At 40.1% G+C, this 20,847-nt stretch overlaps 2 protein-coding genes across 2 annotated transcripts; both read right to left on the bottom strand.

Moving 5' to 3' along the window:
* Window positions 1–4,069: 4,069 nt before the first annotated feature.
* Window positions 4,070–6,930, bottom strand: LOC120358429. The gene has a single exon (XM_039452715.1). It carries the CDS (start codon window positions 6,894–6,896, stop codon window positions 5,049–5,051), a length of 1,848 nt encoding a protein of 615 aa, XP_039308649.1. The 5' UTR covers window positions 6,897–6,930; the 3' UTR covers window positions 4,070–5,048.
* Window positions 6,931–6,953: 23 nt separating this feature from the next.
* On the bottom strand, window positions 6,954–8,093 carry LOC105206948 (probable serine/threonine-protein kinase kinX). The gene has a single exon (XM_026131709.2). The coding sequence runs from the start codon at window positions 8,091–8,093 to the stop codon at window positions 6,954–6,956; it is 1,140 nt and encodes a 379-aa protein (XP_025987494.2).
* Window positions 8,094–20,847: the final 12,754 nt, after the last annotated feature.

Below are 20,847 nucleotides of genomic sequence, written 5' to 3' on the forward strand. Positions count from 1 at the left end.
ACATCCTTCTGCTCGTTGAAGAAGGGAGTCGAGGGGCGTCAGACTTCCGCTATATCTTTTTTATTCTTGCTTGTGGTTTCTTATTTTTATTTTTGTGCGTATTATATTATGGTTATATTTTTTGTTTTTCTTATATACATGTATATTTATATGAGCTTAGTCCGGCTATTACGATTATTATTGTGATTATTGCTACTGTTCCTGCGCTGTATATAAATTTGTCGGATGTTAGAATGCTTTCACTGTTAATTTTTTCGGATATTTTGCTTAGTTTTTTGCTGTATTCTATTAATTCTGCGGGGTCTTTTATAATTTGTTTTAGTTTAGGTTCTGGGATTGCGCTTATTTTATTTTTGTTTTGCGTTAGTGTTAGATTAATTTCCGGGAAGTGTGCCTCTATTAATCGCGTGCCTATTTTGTTTTTTGTTAATATTGTTATATTGTTTGTCGTGAATTTACAATGGTCATTAATTTTTACATTTCCTGTTTTTTTTTTATTGTGATTTACGTTCTGCCTTGCTTGTCGCACTCTATTGTTGTTTTTTCTTCCGTCGGTGTGGAGTATAGCCATGCTTGTGGTTCTGTGCGTGTGATCCATAATATGCTGTTGGCTACATTGTGTCTCTTCTCGCAGATTTTCATGTACTCGGTGACTTCTGTGTACATCTGTACTTTGCATGGTACGTTGGCTTGCAGGTGGTATATCGTTAGATTTTCTTTGCATGTATTAGGTGTATGCATAAGTTTTTTCCGGTTTTTTGGTAAAAAAGAAACACGTAATTTTCAAGGGAAATTAATTTTTTTTTTTTCAAAATATCGGCTTCTATACATTTTGCCCATCTTTCAGGTAATTTATGAATACCATGCCAGAAAAACTGCTTGTCTTTTGCGGCAAACCATTTGTCGAGCCATTTTCCAACTTCCTCGAAATTGCTGACGTGCTGCTCTGCGAGCGCGTGCCCCATTGATGCGAAGAGGTGATAGTCAGGCGCAATGTCGTGTAACAAAATCATTTTGCCATGTCTTCTGGCCCATTCCGGTCGTCTTTCGATTAATGCGTGGTTTAAATTAATCATTTGTTGGCGATAGCATTGTGTAAAAACGGTTTCGCCGGGCTTCAAGAGTTCATAATACACAATACTGCTCTGGTCCCACCAGACACAGAGCATGGTTTTCTTGCCGAAGCGATTTGGCCTTGGTGTTGATAGACCGGCTTCGCCAGGTGAAAGCCATGATTTTTTCCGCTTCGGGTTTTCAAAATAAATCCATTTTTCGTCACCCGTCACAATTCGATACAAAAATGATTTCCTTTCGTGGCGTTGAAGCAGCATTTCACAAGCGACTTTGCGATTTTTCATTTGACGTTTATTCAAATTGTGTGGGACCCATTTACCGAGTTTATTGATTTTTTCCATTGCTCGTAAACGTCTGCTAATTTTTTTTTTTGTGATACATGTAATGCTTCTGCTAATTGCCGTTGAGTTTGAGTTGGGTCATCATCCAATAATTCTTGCAATTGCTCGCATTTTTGTAGTCTACCAGAGCGCTCACTGTCTTTCACATGGAAATCACCACTTTTAAATTGTCGAAACCATGTTTCACATGTTCTAATCGATGGAGCGTGTTCACCATATGTTTCTACCAGCAAACAAGGACTTTCAACAGCCTTTTTCTTTTGATTAAATAAAAAAAGCAATGCGTGCCGCAAATGTTGTTTTTCAGGCACAAAACTCGACATGATTACTGAATAAAACAAAGACGCTAGTTTTTGGCGGACTCAACTTGTGTGTGTTTGTAGTTCTATGTCAGACGAACAAAATGACGTATGTGTCAAATTAATACGCTGCGTACTTTTCGCTGGCGCCATCTCTTAGTGAAACCGGAAAAAACTTATGCATACACCTGGTATAGGTGTCATCTATTTTTATGCATTTGTTGAGCTCTTGTGCTTCTAACCGGAGGAAGTTGTAGCTTAATTTATTGATGACTATCAGTAGCTGTGTTATTCTGACTAATGTGAATATATTGTCGTAGTCGTGTATCGGTAGTGGTATTGATTTTATTATTTTGTACACGGGATACATTATTATTGGGAAGTTTATGAGGCTGAAGTAGATGTGTGAGTTATCAAAATATGCACTTATTTTCGCGTATTTGCATATTTCTTGCCAGTTTCCTGTTTGCAGTCTGAAGGGGAAGTGTAATCCGTTTGGCAGGTGGATCGTGGCTTCTCGTAGGTCTTTTACTATTTCGTTGATTGGTAGTAGTCTTGTTTCTACTGCTTCGTCTTGTTTTGCTGTTAGGTAGTTAATGGCATCCTTAATGTCTTTGTACAGATCTGTGAGCACGACGGTAATTGTTATGAGGTGCTTATCTATTTCTTCGTTTTTTATTACTTGTGCTGTTTGTACTTGCATTTTTTTGTTATATTAACGATTATTGTTTTGTTGTAATCTATTACTTGTTCTAGTGCCGGGATGTGGCCTATTGTTGCATTTACTATTTTCAGTTGATTTTTTGTTACGTGTTCCGCTGTTTGTTGGTGTTTTTGTATCATTGCCATTTGTTTGTCTATGATCTTTGTATCGTTTGCGTCCATTGTTCCAAATAGTTTTTTGGAAATTGTTCCTATTGCGTCTATTAATCCTCGTTTTGGTGTTTGCTTCTTGTAAATTGTTTGTAGTATCTCTGTGGCTGCCGTTACTTTTTTGTTCTTTTTATTCAATATTTGTAATGTGTTTTTGCAGTTTCTGTGTCTCCTATGGTTAGGTTGCACATTTCATCGGTGCTTCGTAAGTAGTGCTGTAGTTGCTGGACGTGTACTTCTATTGCTGTCACGTTTATTTTTGCTAATTTCCATGATGTCTCTACCTGTTCCTATTTTCTCAAAGTATATTCTGGGTTCCTGCCGGAATTCCTGTACCTGTATGGTGCTGATGGTTTCATTTTTGTTTCCTGTTGTAAGCTCTTCGTGGCCATGAGTCTGCAATAAATCGTTTTTGTCATTATTCAGCTTATGTTATTCGATCTGTCTTTTTTAATGTGCTTGTGGTTGTCCGTCTGCATCAGTTTCGTTTTTCATCGGTTGCTGTCTGATCATGTTTTATCGTTTTCCTTCGCGTTTTTTTTGGGAGAACAATGAAGATGATCCGGATGATTTCCGGGAGAGTCTGGTCAATTTTGGAGGTGTTTTTGTCACTTTTTGGGACGTTTTTGATTCTTCTTCTAATCTTGTCCTTGGCGATCCGATGTACATGTTCTCGGGAGTGCATGATGCGTCTCGCGTGGGTGGTGATTCGGATGCTGCTTCCGATCACTCTTTTCATTTTGCTGACACTATCCCTCGTGGGGACTCTTTGGCAGTCCCTCGTTCTCTCGGTGAGTTACTTGTGTGTGTATTTTTTATCTTCTTTTTAACTTGTTTCCGGTTTTGCGCTCGGGGTTCTTTTTATCTTGTGTCGCCTTTCCTGATAACATTTTATTTTGGCTCTATCAGTTTTTTATCGTTCTTTTGCTCTTTGCTGTTCTCCAGTCTTTTGCTGGCTCTCTCTTGACATAATACTGTATTTTTTTCTTTTGTGAGAAATGCGTTTTCTTATGACAGTTTTGCCGGCTGAGTTGCTTTCAGAGGATGCATCTGTCAGTTTTGGGCAGGACGAACTAGACCCGGAGTTTTTGAAGCTTTATTTTGGCGCGGCTGAGGACGTGGAGGTCCTTAGTGACGATGATAAGATTGTTGGTGGTGTTCCGGATTAGATCTAGCGATGCTGACAATTTGGACGTGGAGTCGCCTGATGTTCCGATTCCGCCTGCTGACGTCAAGGCCATTCTGGACGAATTTTTTGTGTCCGATTTTAGTGATGATTCGGAGGATGAACCCGAGGGGGAGTAGTGACTGTATTTTGTTCTTTTTTAGTTTGTGGCCGTAGTGTTTAATGTTTCTATTTTAGTATAGTGACTTTGTTTGCTGATTGTTAGACTTTATTTGGACCGTCGGGGTTTTTTAGCCGGTAAGAGTCTGGCATAACCTTCTCCCCAGGACGGATGTGGGGGGGGATGTGACCGGACGAACAAATGCTAATTTCCGAATTTTCACTTTACAGGTTATTTCACCTACCTTTAAGATGAATCCTACGTGAATTTCACGGTCGCCAGGTAATTTAACCCTGTAATTACCAAGGTGGGATACGTAATTGTCCTTTCTCTCTGTTTCAGGAATCCTCGTACGTGATTGGCCAGGCTCGTCCTTCCTGTCAACGTGGTCGTCGTGGGATTGATTACGCCGCTGCGTAATGTTCGTCGGTACACAGGTAAGTTTATTTATTTCGTTTTTGTGCACTGAGTTTAATGTTCATGCACTTCTTATTTCAGGTAGTGACATGTGGATGGGACTTATCAATGTCGGTTGCGCAAATCACTTATGCCGATTCACATAATATAATGTTTATTGCACACACATGATAATAAAAGAAAATAAAAGTACAATTGGTCCCTAGTCACTATTACTATTGTTCTTAATGAATGATGTAATCGTTCGCGTCGCGCGCGAGATGATGCAATGTTGCATCATACCACGTATGCCCGGTGGCATAGGTCTGTCTCTGAGCTCGGTCTGTAACCGACTGACTGTTAATATGGCGACGCTTGGCTTCTCTCGTCGAGGCCCCTATTTCGGACGCTGCCATGTATCACTCCGCCAAGATGGCGGTATTACCACAACTGAGCGCGGGAAGGCGCAATTGAACTTGTGGCATCTTTAACAAGCTATGATTAAATTTTGATTTAATTAATAATGCGAATATTGAAATAATAAGTAAAATTAACTGTTTTACTAATAATATATGTGTATCGAATATAGATGTTGTGGTTTATTATTAGACTTATAATTAGGTTGGTTATAAAATAAACTTAAATTAGAATAAGCTTAAGCATTCTATGAAATAGAGCAGAGTCAAATGAAGTAAAAAGTAAAAATTAATAATAATACAAAATAAGACACGTAATAAGAATATGTTTAGAATGCTCTATATTATTGCTTGTGTGGCGCATTACGGTGTATAGTTTTTTAACTCCTCCGCCGCCTGCTCCTGTGCTTGGGTCGGTGGTTCGATATTCGTGGTGCCACGAGTGTCGGTAACTGCAGTGATGACCATCCTGTCGGTTTGCTCACTTTGGCTGTCAATCGCCTCACATTCCGCTGGTGTGGCCATGCTCCGGTCCACGTCCGGTCCGGCGCCTACTTTGGTCACGTCCGGTGAATCCCTCGCAGTTCCGGCGTCCATTCTAGGTTCCGGAGATGCTCCAGTGGGGGGCTCATCCACGTATGGGATCCTTTGTAATGCAACCACGGGATAATTTTCCCGCGGTTGCAATTTTCCCGCCAAATTGTCGTTTCGTTTTGGCGAAACGGCAATTTTTGATAATTTGGTGGGGTTTTCTTTGGTTATAGAGTACCTTTGCGTGATGTTCTCTTGTTTGATGATTGTCGGCTTAGTTTTAACAAATTTGCCAGCCTCGTTTCTCTGTTTTAACTTAGCTATTTTTGACTTGGCTTGAGATTTTATTATTTTGGTTCTTTTCTTGCAGCTATTTTGTTCTGTGTAATCCGCACTGTCCTCACTTGATGTGGCTGTGGTTTTGTCTTTCTTTTTAATTATTAAATGCTGCGTGTTATTAGAGTTGTCTACGAATGTTTCGTTTGACATTGTTGTGGGTTCGGATATGCCAGATTGCATATCGTCTTCCTCTATGTTTTGGTGTATTAATTGAACAATTCTGGTGGCTGTTTGTTTACATATTTTGTAATTTATTACGCAATCCTTTGGATCGTCGTACTTTTCTTTTCTAACATCCGTTATGTTTATTACGACGTTAACTTCGTAATATGGCTGTCCGTTTTTATCGTTGATTGTGAATTGATCGACTAACCTTTGTTTGTCGACATCTTCTTCGTAGTTGTCCTCTACGGTTTTATTGTATTCTTTCTCCCAATTTTTTTCTTCGGTTATGACGTCTTGGTCTACCTCTTCATCTTCGTGGGTTGGTGAGGTGTTTCCGATGAACGTCTCAAGAGCTTGGATTCTTTTACGTTTTTCGGTTATTATTTTTTTCCACCTCTTCCTTCTTTTAACCTCCTCGTGGATTTCCTTCTCACGGTTGGATAGTTGCTTGTACCACATTTTTCCGTATGGTGGTTCCAAGTCCATGTTTTTAATCTTTTGGATTATTCTTTTGCTAATTGTACACTGTTTGCTCACGCGTGTAGTATCGCTTGGTCGTATCAGCTGATTACGATTGCGTTGGCGGGTAATGATGGGTGAGCGTGTTCTCCAACTTGCGGTATTTGGTCCTAGTAATTTTTTATGGCTGTTATCGCATGAAATAGTATAATCGTGCGACTTAACGTGTTGGTTCGCATTTTTAGCGAATATAATTGATTCTTTTGATGAATCGTTGTTGATCTGCGTAAGAGATTCAGTTTTAATTTGACTTGGTGTACTCGGTCTGTTCTCTCGTGGGCCGATTTGTGTTTTAGCTTTATCAATCAAGTTCTGCAATTGGTCTTGCAGGTTTTGAATATTATTACTTTTTGATTGTACTTGTTCCTGTATTGTTGTGGAATTTGGTTCATTTCTCGTAAGAAATTTGTCTTGTGGTGCGTTCACACGTACCTGGTTTACACGTAATGTGGTTTTTGCGTGGTTTTGTTCGCTTTTCGCTATGTTTGTTATATTTAATGTGTCTACCTCACTTTTCTCTAGTGTGTAGGTCTTATTTAACACTGTTTCGTGTTTTTGTCTGTTTTCATTGACTAACCTTGCTTTTTCTTTTTGTTTCAGGTTCAATGAGTCTTCCTCGGTGGGAATTGGTTCTATGGTCCTTCTTGCGGTTTCCATGTGATAAACTTCATCTTCTGTAGTGAGTATGTTGGTTTTTAATATGTTTTCGTTTTTTTACTTTACTATTGGGTCAGTAACGTTAATTAGTTTTAAAATTTTTACTTCTTCTTCGTCCTGGTGTAACGATTTAATGATATTTGTAGGAATTGTTACCATCTTTTGTTTTTTGAAATTTTTCATAGTTATTTCCTTATTTATAGTACGTTTATCCACTTTTGTGTCTGGTTTCAATGTCTCGACCTCTTCTTGTGGTCTCTTATTGTTGTCATTGATATATATACCGTTTATCGCAATTTTCCTGCGAATTGGCATTATAGTGCATTCCGGAAGATTAAATTGTTCCGTAGGTTCTTCCTTGATGGTAATTGTGCATAGGCGATATTCGCTTTCTAGTGTGGCGTGCGTAGTTCCGCATCTAGTTGAATATCTTGTTGCTCTTATTCTGGCTTGAACACGGTCGTCCTGGTAGGTCTCCTCGTGTTGATTCGGCAAGTTTGCCATTAATTGTGTCAATTGTTGACTCTGTGTCGCTATACTGCGGTTTTTTGGTTGAATCGTCGTGATTCTATCTTCTTGATTACCATCTTGTGGCTCTTCGACAATGTAATCGTCTTCTTGTTCTTGCCATTGCGGTATTTCGTCCAGGAATAGTCCTCCTCTGGGATCGTATTCTGTGAAATGCTCTTCCTGGGAAGAATTTTCTGTATCGGATTCGTCAGGGTATTGTTGGTCTTCCTGCGAATATTCTTCGATCGGCTCATGTTCGCTGATGATTTCGGAATCATCCTGTGTTTGGTTTGTGGTTGTATCCACAACTTCATCATCCTCTTCGAGGTATTGTTCCGCCTCTATGGGTACGTAATCTTGTTCGTACTCTGCGGTATCGGATGGTTCGTAGTTTGAACCTTGTTCGTCAGCTTCCGGTTCGGAGTAATATTTTTCCTCCTCTGGAATATATTGTTCGTCATCCTCGTCGGAATCATGTTCGTCGTCTTGATCCTCTGGTAGATATTCATCCGGATCGTATTCGTCTTGCTCTAATTGGTCGTCTCGTGGTAATTCTTCATCAAGACTTTCGTATCTTTCATTGTAATCTTGTGAACCGTCTTCGGCATCTAGGTACTCGCTCGTTTGTGGTGAGTCCTGATCGGGTTCGTCTATTCGTTCGTCTAGGGTCTCCTGTCGTGGCTTCATGTGCGGCTCGCGATCAGGTCTTAGTAGACGGGTGTTGTAAGCTCCCCTCACATTTCCGTTAAGGTCTCCAATCAATTATGCGTTTCGTCTCAACACATCGAGAATTTGGAAAGGCCCGTCGTATAATAAATGAATTTTTGCGACTTTTCTCTTTCTCGCGTCTGAGCGTGGCCTTGTTTTGATCCAAACTATGTCTCCTGGTTGATAGACGTTAGCGGTTTGAAATTTGTCCGCTTGTTTTTTTCTCTTATGCGCGTTTCTCTCTAAGTTCACACGCGCCTCGACAATCTTGTCGTCTTGTGAGATTTCCTCATAAATTCGCGGTAGAATTTCTCTTGGTAGCTCCAGATGATCGTCAATGCCAAAATGCAATTCGTTTGGTGTGAATCCAGTGCTGGAGTGTACTGTGGCATTGATAACGCGTTCCGCGCGTTGTACAATGTTTGCCCATAGGGTGTGTTCGTGCGATGCGTAGGTACGCATTATTCGTCCTAGCTCACGCATGACTCTTTCTACTGGGTTGGACTGAGGGTTGTATGGCGTAGTCTTTTTTATTGCGCAGTTGTATTCTTCCGCAAACTGTTGCCATCTTCTGGACAAAAACTGTCCATCGTTGTCCGTAAGAATTTCTTCTGGCACTCCGATGTTTGGAAAATAGTCATTCTCCAATTTATCGATGATCGTGGCCAGTTTTTTATCCTTTAGTGGATATATCTTTACTAGTTTGGAGAATTTGTCCATAATCACGAGTACGTGCTCGTATTCTCCTCTCGATTGTGGCCATGGTCCGCATAGGTCCAATGATATGGCTTTGCCTGACCTGTCCGGCAATTCGTAGTACTCCGTTCCTACGGTTGGTCGGGTGTAAAACTTGGTTGCGTGGCACACCTTGCATGATGCTACCACATCTCTAGCGTATTTCTCGAATTTCTTTCCGATGAAATACTTTTTCATGAATCCGATTAACTTATCGGTACCAAAATGAGCTAGTAATTTGTGTGCTCGCTTCATCATCTTCCAGTTCTTTTCCTCCGGTAAGACGATTTTGTCAGAGTTTTCGTCCATGTGTCGAACGATGTTGTCTCTTTCAAGGAACATATGTGGATCCGTTTGTGGTGCCCTCATTAAATCTGGGTGCGCTTGTTGTGCTTCCCGTATGATTTTTACCCAATCGTCGGTCCTGATTCCATCTCTTGCGTTTTCAATCAAACCGATGTACTTGTCGTCTTTCATGAGTATGCGTCTTTCGTCTGCGCTACTGGACAAAGTATCGGCGAATGAGTTATCTTTCCCTGGAATATGGATCACATCTAAGTCGAACTCTTGTAGAAAGCTGAACCATCTAGCAATCCTCGTGTTGTTTTGCACACAAGTGCTCAAGAACTGCAGGGCTCGGTGGTCAGTGTGTACTCGCACTTGTCTTCCTAGTAAGAGAGTGTGCCATTTCTTCAGGGCCCAAACTAGAGCTAACCATTCTAGTTCGGTGATTGTATAATTTATTTCAGCTCCATGCAACGCACGGCTTGCGTATGCAATAGTAAACTTTTCTCTGCCGTCCTCCTTGTATTGGTAGAGACGGGCTCCCAATCCAGTTCTCGCTGCGTCGACATATATGCCGAATTTGTAGCCTGGACGGGTTAAATAAAGATTTGGCGCTTCCTCGAAGGCTAATTTTATCTCCTTGAATGACTTCTGTTGCTCATTGATCCATGCGAACTTCTTTCCTTTTCTTAGAAGCTCCTCCAATGGCTGCGTCATTCTGGCTAGGTTCTTGATAAATCTGCGGTCCCAGTTTACAAGACCGAGAAAGACTTGAACGTCTCTCTTATTCTTGGGTCTTTGACAGTTTCCAATGGCCAGTTTCGTATCGGCGTTTATTTCCGCTTCGATCTCGTTGAAAGTGTGGCCTAGGAATTTGATCTCCCTCTGTATGAACTCGCATTTGTCCTTGTTCAATCGAAAACCTACTTCCTTCAGCTTTCCAAGGACGTAATCAATATGTTTGATATGCTCTTCCAATATTTTGGAGGCAATTAAAATATCGTCGAGATAGACGATAAGAAAGTCGTTTGCATTTGGGCCTAAGGCTTTGCTCATAGCCCTGGTGAAAGAAGCTCCGGCTGTTTTGATTCCGAATGGCATGCGTCGAAAGACGTACGTTTGGCCATTAAACATGAATCCGGTGTACTTCTGCGATTGCTCCTCCAATGGGATTTGCCAAAAGGCATTGCTGATGTCGAGTGAGGTGTAGTATCCGTTTGGTCCAAATCTGCGGAAAACCTCCTCTATTGTAGGTGGCTGCGCGTAATCTTCGCACATTCTTTTGTTTATTTCTCTTGCGTCGAGACAAAGACGAATGTCTCCGCTCTTCTTAATAACAACCACAAGTGGGTTTACATATTGAGTGGCTGCTTTTTTAACTATCCCTTGCTCCTCTAAGTCGTCGATATAGCTTGCGACTTTCTCGAAATGTTTATCGGGAATGGGATATAACCTCTTCTTGTATGGTGCGTTAGATTTAACTACAATTTTATGCTTGTAGTGGTTGACCAATCCTATGCCGTCTTGGAAAATCTCGGCATTTTTGTGGGTTATCTTACGCAAGGCTTCGTCAGCCTCTTCCATCGTTATTGACGCGATGGTTTGTGGTTCGTTGTCGGCTTCCGCTTCGAAATTCACCGTGATTCTATCATCGCATAGCACGTTGGTGTGATATTTTACAAGGAAGTCTATTCCGAGTACCACTCTGTATGCCATTTGTTCAATAATGTAGAACTCGTACTGAAACTTCTTGCCGTTAAATTCGAATTCGATTCTTGCTTTGTTTGACACTGCTGCGCCTCTTCCTGCGAAAGCTCCCTTCAAGAAGAACTTCCTTACTGGCAATGCGTCAATTATGTCATTGGTGGTGACCAAAGCATCGTACAGCTCCTTCGTTATGGCTGAGATTTGTGCTCCGGTATCCACTAGTGCTTTCACTGTGAACGCTTTGAATTTTATAGTAATAAGTGGCACGTTAACCTTTGTTATTTTCTGGTTTTGCGCCTCGGTGAAGGTTTCCTCCACGTCTTTGATCATATCCTCTATCCTAAGGATATTTAATGCATCTTCGATTGTGCTTGTGGTTCTTTTGGCCTTTAGCACTTGTCGTTTGGCTGATTTTTCGCGGGAATTAGCGTTATCCGCGCGAATCGTTTGAACTTGTAGGTTGCTTTGTACTGGAACTCTTCTCGTGGCAATTTTTTCGTCACTGGGTTGTTCCTTTTCCAAATCCTTCGAAAAGATCACTTTGCGTTGATCTAATACAGCTTGACTCGGTGTTTTCTTCATCACTTCCACTTCTCCGTCTTCTAGAGTTACTGAAATTGGCTTTGTTCCGGTCGTTTTACGCTGCTTCTCCTTTTTAGCTCTCAGAATCTTCCTTTCTATGGTCGACTCTTGTTTTCGGACTGTTGCACTGTTAGTACATTGTTTGTTTGTGCTTCCTTGTGTTTGATTTTCATTAACGTAATCCGCTTTCGGAACTCTTTTCTTTGCGGTATTTGTTAAAGTATTGGTGGCCCCTAAATGTTTATTTTCTTTATTGTATTCCGTTCTCGAGGCTCTTTTCTTAACGAAATCTTGATTCTGTTCCACGTTTTGTGGTTCGTTATCCCATTTGTTCATGAAATAAGTACTTTTTTCAACGGACTGTTTGCTGTGGGATTTTGCATAGTCTTTTTGTAACTGACTTATGCGTTTTTTATATGTTTTAAAATCTTCTTCGGAATGGGTTGGTGTTTGGTTTCCCGCCAATTCGTCCTCTCGATGTACGGTCGGGTTTTGTGGCTGAGCGGTATCCGAACTCGTCAACTCGCTCGCGTTTGACTCGTCATCGAAGTTTTCTTGACGAATGGTCGGTTTCCTCCCTCTCGAATAGTTATGGTCCACTAAGTGTGGTTTAGGTTTATCACCGTGATGGTGAATCATATGAATGCCACCAAATTGTTGCTCGGTTGGCATTATTTGAGTTCTTGGCCTTGAGTTTCGCTTTTCCCTTTGTTTGTTTCGTGGGTATGGCGAATTGAACTGTGGCAATATAATATTCATGGATCTATCCGGAAATTTTTCGGATTTGTCCACAAATACCTCGGTGTCTGCGCTGTCATTTATGTTGACTGCACTGCTTGGTTGATTGGATACTGGCACTGGTTCGTTCGCGTCGTCGCGTATTACAGTTGCCATCCTTCTGCGTTGTTGTGGTGGCTGCTGCTGCTGCTGTCCCACATTTTTGTTTTGATTCTGCTTCTGAAAGCGGTTGTCGATCTTGGCGACGTTCTTCCGCTGCGTAGCTTCGTCATCGCAGTCTGTAACCTCGGTGATTACGACTCTTCCATTCTGGTATTCTCGCGATCGCGTTTGCAATGAGTTGTTGTTATTACTAAATCTCGCTCGCGGTTCGCTCGCTCGATTGGACTCATTGTTCCACGATTTGTCTGACGCGGTTATAGCCAATGGTTTTCGCGATGGAAATGCGGCTTGTTGACCATAAGGTCTGTTAAATTGCTGCTTATTTGCGTTAATATTCCGTTTCGGAATGGTTCCGGCTTTATTTACATTTTTGTTTGCGTTATAACCACCTTTTTGTGGCTCGCTTTCGCTTTTACGCCCTTTGCGCGTCGCTTCTATGGAATCTAGTAGTCTAACTAAATCCTGCAACGTCTGAACGTTCGTAGGTCTAATTTCCCTAGCTACATCTATAGGAAAATGGTCTCCTAAGATACCTATTATGTCGTCGTCTAATAACGGTGGGTTTAACAATCGCGCCTTTAATGCTGTCTGCATTGCGTATTCGGCCATCGATGTTCCCTTATTGGGTACGTATTTACCCGTAAATAGTTGTTTTTTGTACGCGGTTTGCGCTTCGCGACCCCAATAGTACTCACGAAAATTGTCTTTCGCGGTTTGGATGTCGTCTGGTTTGGTCATTTCGTACCAATATTTCGCGCACGATTTCATCGCTCGCTTAAAGTAGAATAACTGGTCTTGCTCAGGTACTTGTTCTTCCCTAGCTATGTTTTCGAAATCTCGAACAAATAACTCGGGGTTCTGTTTATCGTCTTTTCCCCTGAATGTTAAATGTTCGAACAGACTTTTCAACCATCCGCCTCGTGGTAATCGAATACCACTGCCTCCGCCTGACTCCGCCTCCTCCGGTTCCTCCTCCAGAACCTAATACGGCTCCGGCTGAACCAAAGACGTCGTCATCGGTCAAGACGTGGTATCGGTTGTTGTCATTGTCCGTATCGCGGTTGGCTAGACACGTTCCAGGAACGTTTATGAAGATCGGGGTTTGTTTTTGTGTACGCGGTCCCGCTTCACTCGCGTTTCCCGCCAAAACCTCGTTCTCCGTGGTGTTGTTGCGTTCCCTAGTAACGTTTTGCACTCGCGCTTCTAATCTATCAATCTTATCTGATAATCTCCTAATCAAATCCACAATATTTGAATCTGACGTGGTGCGATTAGTGTTTGACGCCATTTCGGTGCTCGCGGTTGTGGGTAAAGTAGTATCTTCCACAATATTTCTACCTAATACACCTACTGGTCGGTCGTCGTAAGATAACGATCTTCGCGTATTCGAAACGCTCGCTTGGCTTTCGATTTGTTCGTTGTTTTCGACGTTTGGTCGACTGTCGCCCGTATCCTGCATCGTACGCGCTGTATTTCGCGTCTGGATCGGCGATCTAGGTAATTTCGGCATGATGTCGCGTCTTATTCAACGGTATCACGGCTATCGCGGTTGCAATTTCAATTTTAACAAGCGTTCGCGTACTGCGTTTACGACTTTCGAAGTTTACAATCGTATTTGTTTTTATTAACCGATTAATCCGTATGCGCTTTTAATCAATGCTTGCTTTAACATAATCTACGGTTTACGGTAACGCACGTAGTCGTAACTTGGCGCTGAAACATAACACATAGATTAATATGTTCAAAACTCGCTTCTCGAGTTCCCTATGCATCGAATATTACGATGTTTATGTGTCATCCACGGTTTTGTGGTGAACTATTAAAATGGGTACTGTGTATCCATAAATAAATTTTTCTTAATATTAGTATTTCTGTTTACATATATTATATAGTTAATTTTAAACTTATATAGTAAACATATGTTATATTGTTTATACCTTATTAATATTAACCACAAATATGTGTTTAGTTTGATAAGAATACATATAGTTATAGAATATAATATGGGATTGAATATTATCCACAAATATGTAAGGTATAGTTAATAAATACTTTATTTATTAATATAATCATTGAATAATGTATAGGTATAGTTATTTTATGTAATAAGGTAATTTTGTATTATAATTGGGATTATTATCCACAAATAAATGAATTTCAATGAATAAATGTTTATATTTATTAATATATGTAGCAACTGCGGCTTAAAACCACAATAAATTGCTTTTGTATAATAATTTACGATAATTATTAATAACTGGCTTAAATTCGTTAAGCAGGTATGGGATTTGCACGTATGCGTAACGCAATGTGCGTAAAAATGGATTTAATCCACACGGAAATGTCCTTTATTATTTTTAATTCACAATGTAGTAATTGAAATTGAAATTTGCAATTATTGACTTAATTTGGCCATAAATCACCTTTAGAATACGGCTATTTGCAATTATTTGCTTTTAGGTTATGAATGTTTGTATATTTGGATTGTATTATGCTTATTTAATGCAATAGTCTGACCAAAATTGGGCATAGGTTCGTTTCAACCATAAGTTACTTAAAGTTTCACTATGCACTTTAAAACTTCACTTATATACCCGTAAAATACTCAAATTGTATTTATTTTGTTTAATTCTCACTTAATTTATCACAATTAAATGCGTTTGCGCGTGAACACTATGTGTTGTCCACAACTGGGTAACCTAACCTCAATGTGTCACATGTGATTCTCGTATTACTTGACCAAAATTGGGCATAGGTTCGTTTTAACCTTAAGCTACTTAAAATTTCACTGTGTATTTTAATTTTCACTTGTATACCCGTAAAATACTCAAGTTGTATTTATTTTGGTTAATTTTCACTTAATTTGCCACAACTAATGTGTATGCGCGTGATCACTATGTGTTGTCCACAACTGGGCAACCTAACCTCAATCTGTCACATGTGATTCTTGTATTGTCTGAACAAAATTGGACATAGGTTCGTTTTAACTACAAGCTACTTAAAATTTTACTGTGTATTTTATTTTTCACTTGTATATTTGTAAAATATTCGAGTTGTATTTATTTTGCTTAATAATTTACCACAATTAATGTGTTTGCGCGTGATCACTATGTGTTGTCCACAAGTGGGTAACATAACCTCAATCTGTCACTTGTGATTCTTGTACGCTTGGAATAATTGTTTAAATGGTATTAAAGCACAACTCGTATTTGTTTATAACGTTACGTATTATATTTATTAAATTGACGCAAATTTTATGCGTTTCGGAATAACCGAATTGAATTTACACTTTATCGTGCAATGAATATGAGTTTTCCCGCGCGTTGATCCACAACTGGCGATTACGTCATTTAACAAGGATGAAATCGTCGAGTCACTTTATCGTAATTTTATTTAATCTAAAAGATTTTACGAAATTCTGACACTTTTAAACACGACTGTACCTCGAACGTAATCTACGCGTTTAACATATGAAAAGTTAGTTTAACATAACGTTATTGTGCGTTCGGTATCGTTGATTACTTGAATAATAATCAATTTTGATTGTTAAATTAATTCAATTTTAAATTTAATTAAGCTTTATCCATAATGCATCGGATTGTCCACAATGCTTGGGTGAGTCTATTATACGTGGTCGAGTCTATTATGCTCTCCACAACTGCATGGAATAGTCCATTATCTTGGGTGAGTCTATTTTGTGGATACGGCCTCACTTTTATGTGCTGTTCACAATAGCTCGTAAAATAAGAATTTAATTTTAATGAACGGTTTCCTATCTTAGCGGAAAATCTCTTTTGTCATTAATTACTTGTTAACGATTTCACTATCGTATTCACGAATGATCTTGCAACTAATTACACACGCCGCGTCCTGTCACGGTCGCCATTACGAGAGCTAACGAGAATTATGATCTTTCGTTTTTACTTGGAAGGATTTTACTAAGACGCATGTCATATTTATAAAACGTGCCTTCAACGTCTCGTATAATTTGGGATTTGTAAGGTTCACGGGTGGGCGAAACTGCCTCTTATTAAAGTGCCACGTTGCAAGATTCACTGCGCGTTGCGTAATACACTGTGACCGGACGAACAAATGCTAATTTCCGAATTTTCACTTTACAGGTTATTTCACCTACCTTTAAGATGAATCCTACGTGAATTTCACGGTCGCCAGGTAATTTAACCCTGTAATTACCAAGGTGGGATACGTAATTGTCCTTTCTCTCTGTTTCAGGAATCCTCGTACGTGATTGGCCAGGCTCGTCCTTCCTGTCAACGGTCGTCGTGGGATTGATTACGCCGCTGCGTAATGTTCGTCGGTACACAGGTAAGTTTATTTATTTCGTTTTCGTGCACTGAGTTTAATGTTCATGCACTTCTTATTTCAGGTAGTGACATGTGGATGGGACTTATCAATGTCGGTTGCGCAAATCACTTATGCCGATTCACATAATATAATGTTTATTGCACACACATGATAATAAAAGAAAATAAAAGTACAATTGGTCCCTAGTCACTATTACTATTGTTCTTAATGAATGATGTAATCGTTCGCGTCGCGCGCGAGATGATGCAATGTTGCATCATACCACGTATGCCCGGTGGCATAGGTCTGTCTCTGAGCTCGGTCTGTAACCGACTGACTGTTAATATGGCGACGCTTGGCTTCTCTCGTCGAGGCCCGTATTTCGGACGCTGCCATGTATCACTCCGCCAAGATGGCGGTATTACCACAACTGAGCGCGGGAAGGCGCAATTGAACTTGTGGCATCTTTAACAAGCTATGATTAAATTTTGATTTAATTAATAATGCGAATATTGAAATAATAAGTAAAATTAACTGTTTTGCTAATAATATATGTGTATCGAATATAGATGTTGTGGTTTATTATTAGACTTATAATTAGGTTGGTTATAAAATAAACTTAAATTAGAATAAGCTTAAGCATTCTATGAAATAGAGCAGAGTCAAATGAAGTAAAAAGTAAAAATTAATAATAATACAAAATAAGACACGTAATAAGAATATGTTTAGAATGCTCTATATTATTGCTTGTGTGGCGCATTACGGTGTATAGTTTTTTAACTCCTCCGCCGCCTGCTCCTGTGCTTGGGTCGGTGGTTCGATATTCGTGGTGCCACGAGTGTCGGTAACTGCAGTGATGACCATCCTGTCGGTTTGCTCACTTTGGCTGTCAATCGCCTCACATTCCGCTGGTGTGGCCATGCTCCGGTCCACGTCCGGTCCGGCGCCTACTTTGGTCACGTCCGGTGAATCCCTCGCAGTTCCGGCGTCCATTCTAGGTTCCGGAGGTGCTTCAGTGGGGGGCTCATCCACGTATGGGATCCTTTGTAATGCAACCACGGGATAATTTTCCCGCGGTTGCAGGGAGTATCCTATAAGAATTTTTCCCTGTTATAAAAAAAACAAATAAAAATTTTTGGTGAGTTTTTTTCATTTATTTCTTTTTATTTGTTTCTGCTTTCTGTATTTTATTTTTTTGTCGCCCGTTATATTGTTGTTGTACGTGTGCTTATTTTCTGTGTATAGCCGTTTCTTTCTGCTTTCTGTATTTTATTTTTTTTGGTATAGTTCAACGAACGGTTTTATTCTATTTACGTGCACGGTTATTTTCCGTTGGCCCTTTTTTATTGTATAGTTTACTTCAGAATTTTTTTCCATTATCACATAGGGTCTGATCCATTGAGCTTCTAGCTTTTTTGACCTTCCTCTTCTTAGAGTTTCGTTGTGTAGTAGGACTTTATCTCCTATTTTGAATGTATTGTTTTTTGTTTTTTGATCATAGTACTCTTTAACTTTATTTTTGTTTTTCTTAAGATTTTTCTTAGCTATTTCGTTGGCGGCTCGTATTTTCTTTTTTAGTTTTTGGGCGTAGTCGTCGTAATTGTATGTGGTTCCCGGCGTTTTTGATAGTGCCGTGGGTAGTGTCGTCTTGTTTTCATACACCAGCTCGAACGGGGTATATCCGGTGGCTGTGTGTGGAGTAGTGTTGAATGTGAACATTGCATATAGTATCCACCCATCCCAATCGGTTTGTTCCGCGTTGATGTAGTGGCGTAGATATTTGGCTTTGATGGAAGCGTTCTAGGCTTCCGTTGTTCTCGGGGTGGTACGCCATTGTTTGTATCTTTTTTATTTGTAGTAGTTTGCACACAATTTTGAATAGTTTGCTCATAAAATTGGTACCTCAATCGGTTAGTATGGTGTCCGGTATTCCCTATTCCAGTACTATTTTTGTAGTAAATTCTTTAGTAACTGTTGTTGCTTCTTGATTCGAGATGGGCATATCTTTCCCGAATTTCGTTAGATTGTCCTGGAAGGTTAATAAGTATTTGTTGCCTTGACTAGTCGTTGTTAGAGGTCCTACGATGTCTAGTGCACATTTTTGGAACGGTTTTTTTCGGAGTGTCCGTTATTATTAACGATGCTTTTTGTTTTCTTGTTAATTTATATTTTTGGCATTTCTCACATTTAGCTGTGGTTTTCTATGTTCTTTGTCATATCTTTCCAGTGGTGTTCTGTTTTTAGGCGGTTGAGGTACGTTCCACCCCTTGGTGCCCTCCGATGAGTGCATCGTGGTACTCATATAGGAGTTGTTTTTTTTCCTCTTTGGTGTATTCTCTTTCCTTTTCTTTGATGACGTTTACTTGATCTGTGTTCGGATTTCTACTTAAAACGTCGGCATTTGTGTTCTTTTTTCCGCTTCTGTGGAGTATTTTATAATCGTATTCTTCTAGTTTAAGCCTCCATCTTATTAGTCGCGAGCCTGGATTGTTTACACTGAATAACCACGTCAGCAGTTTATGATCTGTTACTATCTTGAAATGTGAGCCGTATATATATACGGTCTGAAATGCTTTACTGCCCATACGATGGTGAGCAGTTCTTTTTCCGTGATGTTGTAATTTTGTTCCGCCTTGCCTAAAATTCGGCTGGCGTATGCGATAGGGTGATCTTGTCCTATCGACCCTTGTGATAAAATTGCTCCTATAGCGTAATCCAACGCATCTGTCGTCACGATAAATGTTTTCTTAAAGTCCGGGTAATTTAATACCGGAGCTGTCGTCAGCTTTTCTTTCAATGCGTCGAAAGCATGCGTCAAAAGCGTGCTGTTGTGCGATTGCCCATGTGAATTTTTTATTCTTCTGTGTTAGTATCGTCAAAGGCTTGGCTATCTTAAGGAAGTTATCTATAAATCTTCGGTAGTATCCGGCTAATTCTAGAAAGCCCTGTACATCCTTTACCTTATTTGGTGTGAAAAAATTTTTTACTGCGGTTATTTTAGCGGAGTCTGGTTGTATTCCGTTCTCGGTGATTACGTGGCCTAGGTAGTTGATTTCCTTCTGCAGAAATTTGCATTTATCGATTTGTAATTTGAGGTTATTTTCTCTTAGTCTTTGAAATATTTTGACAAGATGGCGATTATATTCAGGGTGACTCCGTATATGATGCTGTCGTCTAGATATACGAGACACCTGATGTCTTATATACCGGTGAGCACGGAGTTCATTAACCGCTGAAATGTTGCCGGTGCATTTTTTAGCCCGAATGGCATGCGGTTATATTCAAAGTGTCCGTATGGCGTGGAGAACACTGTTTTGCATTTGTCTCGTTCCGCCATCGGAAACTGATGGTTACCCGACGCTAAGTCCAGTGTTGAGAAATATTTGGGGCTTCCCAGCTGGTCCAATATATCCGTGATATTTGGCAGTGGAAATGAGTCGCCGATAGTCAGATCGTTGAATTTTCTGAAGTCAATTACGATTCGTAGTTTTCTTTTCCCAGATGCATCGTTCTTTTTTGGAACCACCAGTATGAGTGCGTTCCATTGGCTCGTACTGGGTCTGATTATTTTATTTGCTAGCATTTTGCTTATTTGTTTGTTAACTTCTGCCTTATGTTTATCTGGTAATCGATACAGCCGGATATTTACCGGGGCGCTGTCGCTCTTTATGTTAATTTCGTGTTCTACTGCCGGGGTATATGTTAGCGTGTCTCCTTTTAAGAAAAAGATGTCAGCGAAATCTTCGCATACCTCTTGTAATGCTTTGTGCTTTTTCTCGTTTAGGTGTTCTATGCGGAGTAATCCCTTTAATTTGTCGCATTAATACCGGCGATTTATTTTTTCTCTCTCTTATTCGCGCTACATCGTTTTGGTGTCTCCTTCCTCTACGGTGTCTAATGTGACGCGTGGCATCGGTATGTCTACCGCTTCCTCGTTCGTATTTATTACGCTTGCAAGGCATGTGTGGTTGTGCGGGTTTATCAAGCATTCGCTGATGTACACGCCAGGCGTGCTCTCGACCTTTCTTATAATGCCGATTCTGTTTACGTCTGCAATGACTTAGATAATTGTTTCGCTTCGTGGTGGTAGGGTGATTTGTATATACCCATCTATATGGGTAAAGCGTAAATCGTGTGTCGTTGATTATCACTTGCTTAGAGCCGTAGTAGCATGTTGCTCTATTTTTTCGTATGAAATCTACTTCGAGTATCCTATTGT

The sequence above is a fragment of the Solenopsis invicta genome, chromosome 8 (genome assembly GCF_016802725.1).
Source record: "Solenopsis invicta isolate M01_SB chromosome 8, UNIL_Sinv_3.0, whole genome shotgun sequence".
Taxonomy (NCBI): domain Eukaryota; kingdom Metazoa; phylum Arthropoda; class Insecta; order Hymenoptera; family Formicidae; genus Solenopsis; species Solenopsis invicta.